Genomic DNA, 12,858 nt, shown 5'->3' with positions numbered 1-12,858 from the left:
GCCATAGCGCATGTAGCAACTAACGAACACGCAAATTGAAATAGTTATGATAGTATCTCGTTTTCCCTTCGTATATGCAAATCAAATCGCTTCAATGCATATTCAATGGAATATATAATTTTGTCGACGGGATGGAACTGAACACAACTAACCTAGTACGCCGGATGAAATTCACGGATTGAAGCCAGTCTCCCTCAAAATATATAATAGTAGTAGAGAGTACTAGAAGTACCGATCAGTTTTATTAGTATGCCCACGACTGAGATTTGAACATAATCTGGCACTTCAACTACTAGTACAATTCGCTCAAATCATATTCGACGTATCCAGAAAGTAGTGAATGCCACAATATATATTTGAACACATATGAACGAGTGTAGTATAGACGCACTATCCAAGATCGACCACTTACTCACCTGTCCTGCTAACACATGCTTGAGGGGCGCTACACAGCAAGAGGAGGTCTGCATTGTACATATTTCGCATAATGTTTTTTTATATTCGAAACAATGTAAATCACAGAGCACAATCCCACTACTCTTATTGCCATATGCTGGGTTCCTTCTGTCTGCATTACAGTGATATAGTGCATGACTCACATAAGTCTCAACGAGTAGTAGTAAATCTGACAGCAATATAAACAATCACGTCAGTATAGGACCTGGGGTAAGTATAGGTATACCTGGAATATATTCCAAAGAACATCGATGCTGGAAAAACGTACCAAGTTGAATGAGACAATCCATATATCAAGACATCATATCACCGAACCCCGAAGAAAGGAAGGAAGGATCTTGCAATAAAAACAAACTCAATCTAGCCTGTATGTAAGCATGAGAATATCACATGCAGCTCGATCAATCTCAGCTGATCTATGTCTTCTTGTGTTACATTCAACTTCGAATATTGAAACAATTACTGACATATTATCTCACCGAGAAGGGAAAAAGTAAATTGCGAGTAATACCAATTACAAAAAATGTTTTGACAGAAGTTGCAGTGGACTGATGATTAGAACTCCGATGGTGACCGTCAGGTTTCATCTATATTCCAGGGCTGATTACGCAGTACTGATAATTGCATCTCATCAATAGCGGGAAATATCTGTTCCCTAATAATGCAATCTATCTTATGTTAGCCACTTCTTTCGAGGGAAATTGAGCTTATACGCATGTGGGTGGCTACACCAAATGCATAGATCCTGCACTACGATAATCTGGTACCCGATAGTATTTCCGGTTCTTCAAATAGTGTTTAATATTCTTCCAAATCTTACACAATATATTGCTTCTTTTTCATTTGCACATGATGCGTGTCCGCAATCGGTGCAAGGGAGTATTATCTAAGAGAGAGTGTGCAGCTGTAAAGCCGAGGACATACAACGTACTAGAAATTTCGATAGGCTACTATGTGGCAAACCGTCGGCAGCGCAACGGATTGCTGCGCATTCATGATGCTGTAGAGTAGATGGTTACTCTCCAATTCGAGTAACAAGGAAATCTCAATCTTCTGCTTCTTCTTCTTACTGAAATTGCCCAAGGGCCACGGATGCGGCACTTCGTACTAATATCTTTGCGGATGCAAGCCAAGAAGTATTTGTCGCGGAGATGCCACTTATTTAAACACCACTTTTGAGGGTATTCGCTGGTTGCTGTTCAGCGAGGTTCAGCTCGCCTTTCATTATGGAGGCGTAGATGTTGCACAGAAAAAGGTCGAACGTCTGACCTCCATTCCAAATGCTTGTCACCGGACAAGGATGAAGCCAGGTACCGTGTACAGGCACTACCTTACCCAAAGGCCTATTGACTTTGTACTCATCGGTGGGTGTACAGGTGCAGCGATCTCTGGCCCATCAAGCGTCCAATGGCTGGACAATAGAAAGTCCGCGAAACTTAGCTGCGTCGCCTTACACTCATCCTCGGAAAGCTACTGCAGGCAATCCCACATCGGACAGGATGGTTCGTGATGCCTGCACCAAATGCAGCACCTGAAAAAATTGTCCGCAAAAGGCGCTGACAGGCTCACCGTAGCATGGCTGATTACTGTATGTACTCCGTATTCCCGTTCACCGTGGTTGGACAGGCACTGATTTACCCCTTGTGACAGAGCTGATCACTAGTGCCAATTAGCCTCTGCTATGAAATCATGGTTGACTGATCGCCGTATCCCGGCAATAAGGGGCGGGTTTATCAGTTGCTTGTCTCAGATGGACTGGCAGAAGACGATCTCCGGCACTGCGGTCGTTCCCGGACGCTCCGGCAAAAAAGGGATAGGCAAGGCGTCTGGATCACCGGCAGTTATAGACTGTTATTATTTTTTGGCGATCTTACTCGTTTCCATTTCCCCCTTGGGTACTTGGGTACAATGTTCCGTAAATGTTTCGTGCTTTTGCGCCCAACATCCTGGATGGAAATACTCCCCTCGTGGGCAAGGTGGTAGATCACATCCCACAATCCTGCATGCAGGATCAGGCCCTTTAATTGATCGCCGAATTGGCAGTGGCCAATCAATAGGGAGGTTTTCTTTCTTTCGCGACAATCTTGCCTTTCCTGCTCACAGAAGGGAAAGCAACGGGACCAATGTTTATCCATACATTTCCCAGTGATTTGTGGATATCCATTCTACTGTGGCTCAAAATATAGTGTCGCTGGGAGCTGAGGGCGAACGTACGTGTATGTGCACATGCAAATATCCATACTGGCCTGAATTGTACATTCTCCGACCATTAATTGACCAACTGAGAGCCAGAATCGCACCGCAACGTTGGCAGGGAGCTCATGATTACACTTCGTATGCTCAGGTATAGGCGTTGTCTATGAACGACGTAGGAGTCGCACTCGTGTTAGTCTGTTTCAGGTAAAACCATATTAAATGTCTTAGAAAGAGGAGAGTGAACACATCCCACTCGCACTGGCGTCGTCGTTTCCTTTAAGTTTCTGATGTGTACGACTGTACGAAGAACCAGGTACGCAATGTCAAAACGAGCCTCAGGTATGACGCACTGGCGATGCTATTTATTACCCAGCGAGAGATCCGAGTGTCAATAGTTGCCTCATTTCGCTAATCTGTTCATTGCCTGGTGGTTCCGTGGGTGGACGTCCTGAGATAGATTGCGTGTCCTGACTCGAGACCCACACGGACGGTTCCAAGAGTCACTGGCGGACCCTCCTTGACTGACACGCCCCCAATTGACAGCCCGGTAGAACCGAGGTTTTGGACCGTGGGATTCGTCGTCTTCAGTCTCCATCGAGTGTCGCACGTTCAATGGTACCAATTTGGCATGGTATGATGGATCAAGTAATTCAGCAATCGATCAATCAACCATCTGACTAGAATTACGAAGGAGGCGCGCACGACCTGCAAAATTTTATTGCCTGGTGCGACCAAAAGATCGAGACCGAGCGAAGAAAACCCCCCACAGCCACCAGAAAGGACGCCAGGGCTCAATTTTGAATTTCGAAAGTCCGCCGTCTATTTGGCTCCATTTATCGGCGCCCTAAGCCCTCTTGGGAGGTTAGTTCGTGCCGACCACGAAGGAGTTTGTCCTCCGAGCGGACTAAATCCTGCCTGCTGGAGCCCGGAAGCTCTTACGCGGAAGTCTGGCTGGTCAACGATGCATCCTCCGTGCATATCCCCTTATGCGGCCTGTGGCGAGTAGGCAGGCGTAAAAATAAATCAGCTGCGCACAAAATGTGGATTTGTTTTGCAATTGAGAGGGGCCTTTCTTTTTTTTTCTTTCCCTGACGCTTCTTGCTGCTTATCCACCCTCAGAAAGTACATTGTTGTTGACGGTTAGCAATGAGCAGCCAGCGGGTTATAGCTGCTCTCCCACATAGATATTCTAACTAGACTGGTGCGTAGATGCTAGTAAACAAACAATCTCGTCTACCGTTAGACTAGCGGGCGATGATTGGCAAGCGAAACGGTTGGAAGGACGGACTGGAGCTCACCAGGACGGGTGACATCCATGGAACCGGGATGAAGCCGATCGATCGTGGAGTTAAACCGGAATGGACGGCAGCACTTGAGTGGCCGAAGAAGGAGCTGGGATGGAGGCCGGCGGAAGAGAGAAGGAAGAGAAAGTGGGTGCGGCCAAAGTCCAGAACGGCGTGTGGTCGAGACAAATCGGAGTTGCTAACTTCACTTGGGCCGTCCGCGCCATTCACGTCTGACTAACAGCTATCCACCTCCCCTTCCCTTCCCCCTCTTCCTCCACACAAAACACTCGGCTGGTCCCTGTTCCTGTTCGTGATCTTTTTCTTAAAGTATCTGATTTCTCGCTATCCCCCCTCGTTATCCTTTGTTCTAGACATCTCACTTTCCCTTTCCCCCTTCTTCTCACTTCCAACACCATATCTCATCGGTCGGCACCTCCTTCGTCGCCCTTGTTGTGTCTCACTCGTTCTCTCCACAATCGTTTCTCCACTTAGATCATCATTGGAAACTATTGCTGGCTAACGTCAAACCGCCAGCTTGGTTCTTTATTGCTCTCTGATACATCGAAAACAAAATACAAAGGAACCAACACGAATAAGGAGAACTATCTACAAAGTTCTACCTGTTTATCGCCTTCATTTCCATCATCGTGATTCGCCCATCTTGTTTGCTTTGAAAGCAACCTTATCCGGGTACTATTGCCTCTGTGTGACTCGAATCCATACATCTAGTATCTGCGTCCTCGAGGCCTTTCCACCCTTCTAAACCGATCCTTCGCTTCTCCTTAGCTGTTTCGTTTTCCAAAACTGGAAAATAACCAATCACTCAAGCCGTTCACAAAGAAACCTAAAAAAGATACCACTACTCCACCGGCGGATCGAACTGACACCCTGCCGGGCTGATCCAACCGAGGCACTTCCGCAGGAACGTTTGCCCCCCCTCACACCGAGAAGGAAAGGGATAAGCGCTCCTGCTCTCCCTAGCCAAGGGCCCTTCTTGTCGTTTCCCAGCTTGATTCTTAAGGCGCATATCCGTGCTATGGGAGGACAGGTTACACGCAGCTGATGCCAGCCGTCATTGCAAGTAACTCCTGCCCACTTTGATCTCCTGCACGTCTTATCACGTCGCACACACAATTCCCCTGGCTTCGCTTTTCCCCGACTGGACCTAGTCCGCTTGTTATCCCAGATTGGTTTTTATATCCCGGTCTTTCCATAGGTCCCTGTTAACCAGCTGACCTTGTCATTCTTCACTCTTGACTTTCGTTACCATCTCCATCAATGTCATCAAAAATGACGCGTATCGAGGAACCTCTGGATGCCCCTGATGGCTCTGGCCTTACCTGGATCTTTGACCATTGCCTCCGCTACCCTGGTACCTATGAGATCCCATTGCGCACCATGTACTCGCTGAACTGCAATCCCACGAGACAACCGGCGCCTGGTACTCGTGCTCCCGAAACGGCCTTTCATCGCCCCACCAATTCGTCGACTTCCCAGGACTCGTTGGACCCTGCCGCTGATTTCCGAGCTCAATTGACTCATCAGATTTCGCGGTTGCCTTCACAGCCTTGCTCGCTTCCCCCAACTTTCGTCACCTCATTCCTGCGTCGTTGCTTCACCCCTGAATTGGAAGAGGTTGATTTCCCCCAGGCATTGACTGCCTTGGACTACCTCAAGGACTTTGAAACCCGTCGCCGGAAAGAGGTTGCAGACGCGCTGCAACGGCTAAAAGTGGAGCCCAATGATGTGAAGGAGAAGGCCCAGCTGGCGAAAAAGAACCCTGGCGCTTTGACTTGGCTTGAAACTGTTACTGTTCAGGGCCGCCGAGTGGAAGCTCTTTACACTCAGATATACGTTGGTCTGCGTCGCTGGGTAAGCATACCTGCCGCTACTTCAAAGACTTATTCCAGGCTAACTCACTTGACTAGACGTTGATCAACGAGATGTTGATGGAGCCCTTTAACAAAGCCAATTGTATCGCCATGCTCAACACACTTTTCCCCCCAGTCACAGAGGCAACCGTTTCTCCCACTTCGCACCTCACCCCGCAGATTCTTAAGTCACAGCGGGATGGGTTTTTCCGGTATATCGCAGCCGTCGAGGTCAACGGTCCAGACGTTCTCACAAAAGTGATCGCTCAGGGTGCTCCAAAGGGATCAGACAATGGTTGGCCATTGATTAGAGAAGCCCTAGACAAGTATCTCCGGGCGGCCAATGAAATGATTGACGAATGCACAACGGTGTCTAGCCCGGCTGGCATGGATGAGGGTATTGAGTCTCAGCCTCGGGCCCACAAAGGCCGCAAAGTCGATTCGGGCATCAGCTTTGATACGGGGGAGAAGCTTCCTTCCTCGCCTGTCGAGTGCAGCAAGAGCATGGATGACCTTCTAGAGAAGCCCCTCCCCCCACCTCCCTCTCCTAAGGGGCACAACCACAAGTCGGGGTCGACGCTTGAGCGGCTGGCCCGCGAGATTCGGAAGTTGGGTGATGCCGGTAAGGCGAGGAATCTTAAAAAGATGAGATCCACTAGCGCCCTCGGTGTTCGGCCAGACACTACTGGTGGCCGCTCTACCGAAGACAATTCACTGTTCGAGGTGGATGAGCAGAAAAGAAGGCGGCTTCTGTGGGAGGCTTCCAATCGCAAAAAGGCCCACGTGAAGCAACTCAGCAAGGACACCGCATGAGTTGGAAGTGAAGTGTTGTATAGCCTGGTGCTAACTTTCACTTCTTGTCTTTCTCTAACTTTCTTTCTTCAATCTTTTCAAATGTCTTTCGTTTCTCCTAAGAGGGAGAAGCAAGGGCGAGAATCAACATAAGCCTGGATGCTTCAACACTGGATTTATTTGGGAGTCTGGACGCGGGATTTTAGGTGCATCAGGTTTCTACTAGTTTTTTTCTGTTTTTATTTTGATTTCATATGGCAGTTGGGTTTGCATACAAGACTGGCGCATATGGTGGTTATCTTGAAGCGATTGAACGCCAAATGGCGAAAAAAAAGCACAAAAGCTGGAAAGACAAAAGTGCTGACACATTTTGATACGATTACTGACTGACATAAATGATTACGATGCTGTTTCTATTAGCGAATCTTGCTGTTCACTAGCCAGACAACAATGAAAGTTATACCAATCTGCATAGTCTTCATTAGAGCCATTCAAACCATCCGAAAACAACCCTAGGCAACACAATAGGGAGAGAACACTGCGAATTTGGACCTGTAGACCCCCGCGTAGCCTATATCGACTCCGGGGAACTGCTGTATGCCTTGATACTCTCATAAAGGATCCAGTTACATACTATGACAGCAGTTGCCGACTAATGGGCCATTGCAGCTAAAGCGCGGAAGTTCGGCGTTTTTGGCCGCTGCGCCGACCGTAGTAGCTCGCCCATCCCGCGATGTGGCCAAATGCCCCCAGACTCATAAGCGCTGCTCTCTTGGCTCAACAACTCGGAGGAACTTCTTGTGCAAGCTCGACTGGGCATTTTAAATGTCTAATTGGTTTATATATTGATCATACTGATCTGGAAAATACATCGTTGCTATTGATCGCCTCGAGCTTATCCGCCGCCCGTTATGAGTGCTTGCTAGCTAGCTTATCGGGAACAGCTAGCTAGTCAACACCGCTGCCATCAGCTCTAGGGTATCATTCCTGTGGTGGACTGTGACGATGGTATCTGGACTGGGAAATGTCGCCTCATGGCGACTTGCATCTGTATTGATTGCCGGTCTGCTGGCTATCCAGGGACGCGCCAGTCCGTCAGTCAATGTTGCTCTCCAAGCTTCGTTTGATTCCCCGCCTTATCTGATAGAGCTTCTGTAAGTGGAATTCATACAGACCTAGTCGACTATTCTTCCTTCTTGGGCTGATTTTGTTATAGAGAATCCGCCGCAGAGGAGAACTCTACCTCATACTTCCCATTACTCGATCGGATCGCCGACGGTACTTTCGACGACGCTGTTACGGATAAGGACCTATATGACCGCTTTCTGGAAGTTGTGCGTGAGGATGGACACTTACGGACCCCCGAAAGTCTATCGTCTTTCAAGTTGTCGCTGGCGATGAGATCTGCCAGTCCGCGGATCACGGCTCACTACCAGTTCTACAATGCTTCGGTTGAACATTCCTTGATGGCCGCGCAGGATGCGGTCTGTCCTGTTTGGGTGCACTCGGAAGGAAAGCAATACTGCTCGTCTACTATGGAACGTGCTCAACAGGATGTTGAAGGTTCTGAGTGAGTGGTAATCTCAACTTTGCGTGCACTGTTGGTTGGCTAACAGCTCCGACTGTAGTGATCCACGAGAACTCCCTTTCGATCGTGTATTCGGTGATCCCTCTCTGCCTCCAGCGATTTTGTACGCGGATATAGCGACCCCGATGTTCAAGGAATTCCACCAGTCACTGAGTGCTATGGCAAAAGAAGGACAAGTCTCGTATCGCGTACGTTATAGGCCTCCCCAACATTGGACTCCTCGCCCTGTTTTTGTGTCTGGATACGGGGTCGAGCTGGCGTTGAAGCGGACGGACTACATTGTGATTGATGATAGAGATGCGGAAGAAAGAGGGACCGGCAGCATTGAGTCCGGAAAGTCTGACGTGACGGAGGATGATTTGGATGACCTGAGACCTCTGTCATCCTCCGAAGTTTCGCGGCTTGGGCTGAACACGGTTGGCTATGTGTTGGATAGCGACGACCCGTTTGACACACTCGTGAAGCTGTCACAGGATTTCCCTAAGTACTCCGCGCGTGTTGCGGCTTACAACGTTTCCACTGAACTGTTGCAAGATATTCGGTCTAGCAGATTGCGTATGCTTCCGCCAGGGCTTAACGTGCTTTGGATCAATGGAGTTCAGATTGAACCTCGACAAGTGGATGCATTCACTCTCCTGGACCACTTGCGTCGTGAAAGAAAATTGATCGAGAAGTTCCGCAACTTAGGCCTTTCCGCTACAGATGCTGTAGAACTGTTGTCACACCCTCTACTTGGAGAGGCCTTGGCCCGGGATGGCCCTCAGCGTTACAACTACCGTGATGACATTGAGGGAGGTGGTGTTATCATGTGGTTGAACAATCTCGAAAAGGATGCACGCTATGAATCATGGCCCAGCGAACTTGCAGGAGTAGGTGCATCCACGATCTTTTATTGTGGGAATGCTAATGTCTCGTAGTTTATGCAACGCACGTACCCAGGCCAGCTTCCAGCAGTGCGCCGCGATTCCAACAATATTGTCTTCCCTGTCGACTTGACGAGCACTGAAGATGCTGATATTGTCGTCAAGACGATTCAGGTCTTTGTGAAGAACAAGATTCCCGTCAGATTTGGTTTGATTCCGGTTACGTTCTCGGACGGAGCAATTGCTCAGCTCAAGGTTGCTCATTACCTTCAAGAGACTTTTGGTCTGGCCAGTTTTATGGATTACCTCGAAGCAGTAAGAGCCAATATGCCCTACCCAAATCCGCTATTGATTGTCAGTCACTGATTGGAGCAGTCGGCATCCAAAAACAAGTTGGCTTCTCCGGATAAGGCTTGCTTCCAGGCTGCAACTCAGGACCGGAATCCTCGTCCTGAGAAGGTGTCTCTATCTTTAGATGAAGTCTTGAATAATGGTGTATTTGACGCAACGGTGTCAAAAACAACTGCGTACCTAAACCGTCTAGGCATGAAGCACGAGCCATCACATGCTTTTGTTAACGGTATCCCTGTCATCCGCAATGATAAATGGGCGCAGGAAATGAGCACAAAGATCAGCAGAGATACCCAGCTCATTCAGCAAAAGATTGCTGATGCCGAGGTCGATGAAGATACTTGGCTGCCAGAGCTGTTTCTTTCACAGGCTTTTGACCGACGCAACCCGGCGATCGTTCCAGAAGACCCGAAAGAGATCCGGGCTGTGGACTTGGTGCAGATTGCGGACTCCCAAGGGAAGCTCTTCAGCCAGATTCCACGTATAGCGCTAGATGAAAGCAATGCCTTGGAGAGTGCCCATGCCATCATTGTTGGCAACTTTGATGATGAATCGGGTTACGAGCTACTTAGTGCGGCCCTCGAGAGCCGGAAGACACATGGTGAAGTTGAGATGCTTTTCCTCCACAATCCAAAGCTCGAGGCGCCCCCAGCATCTCGGTCTGTCGCCGTTCGCCGTCTGTTCAACGGTGACAAAGAGGTAGATGCCAGTCAGCTTTTGGAGGCGATCGCGTCTTACGCCTCGCCAGCAGATGAGGAAGTTGAGGATGCGGCACACTTCTGGGAGGCTCAGCGAGCTGTAATACAAGAGCTTGGACTCGCTCCGGGCGAAAGGGCACTTATCGTCAACGGAAGGGTCGTCGGACCACTAGCAGAAGACACCTCACTGAGCTCAGAGGACTTCGACCAGCTACTGGTTTATGAGAAGCAAAAGCGAATTACTCCGGTAGCCAAGGCGGTCAAAGCACTTGAATTCGACGAGAAGCTTTCTGATCCGGTAGACTTTGCCAAGCTTACCTCACTTACCACGCTTTCTACGATTTCGGATGTGCCAGAGGGCATCTACGAGTCAACTTCTGACATCCGGTTGTATTTGTTCAACCGATGGAACGACGCGCGTTCGGCTATCACTGTTTCCAATTCCGAGGATCCAGCGATAACCATTGTCGCATCCATTGATCCTACATCCGAAGTCGCTCAGAAGTGGCTCCCGATTTTGAAGGTACTGTCCGAGCTGGCAAGTGTCAGAGTTAGGTTGGTCCTAAATCCCCGCGAGGAGATTAAAGAGCTTCCTACCAAGCGCTTCTATCGTTATGTTCTCGATTCGGAGCCGTCGTTCGAGGAAGACGGCTCGGTTTCCCGGCCCACTGCTTCCTTCTCGGGCGTCCCCGTTGAAGCACTGCTCACCCTGGGCATGGACGTTCCCTCTTCGTGGCTTGTGGCTCCCAAGGACTCTATCCACGATCTTGACAACATAAAGCTCAGTTCCGTCAAGGAGGGCTCGAATGTTGATGCAATCTACGCATTGGAACACATCTTGATTGAGGGTCACTCTCGTGATATGACCACGAAGTCCCCGCCTAGAGGAGTCCAGCTTGTCCTTGGAACGGAGAACAACCCTCACTTCTCGGATACCATCATCATGGCCAACCTCGGATACTTCCAGTTCAAAGCCCAACCTGGACTGTGGAACATTAACCTCAAACCGGGCCGTAGCGAACGTATCTTCACTCTCGACAGTGTAGGCGGCCTAGGCTACAACCCCCAGCCCGGCGACGAAAACAATGAAGTGGCCCTCCTTTCCTTCCAAGGTCGCACCCTTTTCCCGCGCGTCTCCCGCAAGAAGGGCTACGAGACCGAAGACGTCCTCGAAACCAACCCCAGACCAGGTTCGGCGATGGACTACATGAATAAGGGTTTCAACTTCGCCTCCGGCATCCTATCCAGCGTCGGAGTCGGCACCAAAGGCAGTACCAGCGGCAAGCAGGCTGACATTAACATCTTCTCCGTTGCCAGTGGACACCTCTACGAGCGCATGCTCAACATTATGATGGTCTCAGTGATGCGCAACACCAACCACAGCGTGAAATTCTGGTTCATCGAACAATTCCTCTCTCCTTCCTTTAAGTCCTTCCTGCCCCACCTTGCGAAGGAGTATAACTTCTCCTACGAAATGGTCACGTACAAATGGCCACACTGGCTCCGGGCCCAGAAAGAAAAGCAGCGTGAAATTTGGGGCTACAAGATCCTCTTTCTGGACGTTCTCTTCCCTCTCGACCTCGACAAAGTCATCTTCGTTGATGCCGACCAGATAGTCCGCACAGACATGTACGACCTCGTCAGCCTCGACCTCGAAGGTGCTCCTTACGGCTTTACCCCCATGTGCGACTCCCGCCACGAGATGGAAGGCTTCCGTTTCTGGAAGCAAGGGTACTGGAAGAACTTCCTCCGCGGCCAGCCCTACCACATCTCCGCGCTTTACGTTGTCGACCTGAACCGCTTCCGTGCCATCGCCGCCGGCGATCGCCTCCGTGGACAGTACCAGATGCTGTCAGCTGATCCGGAGAGTTTGAGCAACCTGGACCAGGATCTGCCGAACCACATGCAACATCACATCCCGATCAAGAGTCTGCCGCAGGAGTGGCTGTGGTGTGAGACCTGGTGCTCGGATGAGTCGCAGTCGCAGGCTCGTACAATTGACCTGTGCAATAACCCTATGACGAAGGAGCCGAAGTTGGATCGTGCCAGGAGACAGGTACCTGAGTGGACTGAGTATGATGATGAGATTGCGGCCTTGTCGAAGCGAGTTGCTGCCGAAAATCAGCAGCAAGCGGAGGAAGAAAGGGACAATGAACCGTACCTTGACGAGGATGAAGAGGATGAGGCTTCTTCTGGCTGGGATAAGGATGAGCTTTAGCGGGTTTTGTGTTAATCATAGCGTGTATACTTAGATCAGTTTGGTCTCCAGGAAATAGATTGTTCGCTTCATATGTCTTGTCGTCATTCTGTAAATGGTTGCTTCTAATTGATACACTAAAGGCAGTACTGCTGCCGGGACTTCCTTTTGAGGACTGACCTGCCTATACGAATAGCCGGTTGTCCTTCCGCGAGTTCATCCCTTCTATATTCCCAGATCTTTCTTATCTAGCTCTATAGGATAAGTTCTACTCCATATAAAACTCTTTTCGACGCTTTTCTATATTCATTGGTTGTGAGGCTTCGCCTCGGAAACAGTCCTGCTTTATCAATTTCAATACCTCTGGATACTAGAAATCTAATTATGTTCGTACTACACTCTTGGTTACCCCATGGGTTGGCAAAGCAGGTCCAATATATAGAACCATCCAGATTGACCGATTAACAATGGTGGGCTTGGGTGAGAAGCGTGAGCATTTGGATTGAGGATTTATTCATCTAAAGCCAGTTCATAGTCAGTAGCTTTCCCATTCTTGGCAA

At 49.3% G+C, this 12,858-nt stretch overlaps 2 protein-coding genes across 2 annotated transcripts; both read left to right on the top strand.

Annotated features, from left to right (window-relative positions):
• Window positions 1–5,228: 5,228 nt before the first annotated feature.
• Window positions 5,229–6,622, top strand: AtWU_07612 (uncharacterized protein; the record flags this gene model as incomplete). The annotated part of the gene is made up of 2 exons (XM_035502721.1): window positions 5,229–5,810; window positions 5,867–6,622. The coding sequence occupies 2 exons, from the start codon at window positions 5,229–5,231 to the stop codon at window positions 6,620–6,622; spliced, it is 1,338 nt and encodes a 445-aa protein (XP_035358614.1).
• A 984-nt stretch (window positions 6,623–7,606) lies between these two features.
• On the top strand, window positions 7,607–12,319 carry AtWU_07611 (putative UDP-glucose:glycoprotein glucosyltransferase; the record flags this gene model as incomplete). The annotated part of the gene is made up of 5 exons (XM_035502720.1): window positions 7,607–7,755; window positions 7,818–8,171; window positions 8,230–9,058; window positions 9,107–9,367; window positions 9,428–12,319. The coding sequence occupies 5 exons, from the start codon at window positions 7,607–7,609 to the stop codon at window positions 12,317–12,319; spliced, it is 4,485 nt and encodes a 1,494-aa protein (XP_035358613.1).
• Window positions 12,320–12,858: the final 539 nt, after the last annotated feature.

Source organism: Aspergillus tubingensis (genome assembly GCF_013340325.1).
Source record: "Aspergillus tubingensis WU-2223L DNA, scaffold_8, whole genome shotgun sequence".
Lineage (NCBI taxonomy): Eukaryota > Fungi > Ascomycota > Eurotiomycetes > Eurotiales > Aspergillaceae > Aspergillus > Aspergillus tubingensis.
This window is presented reverse-complemented; position numbering and strand designations above follow the sequence as displayed.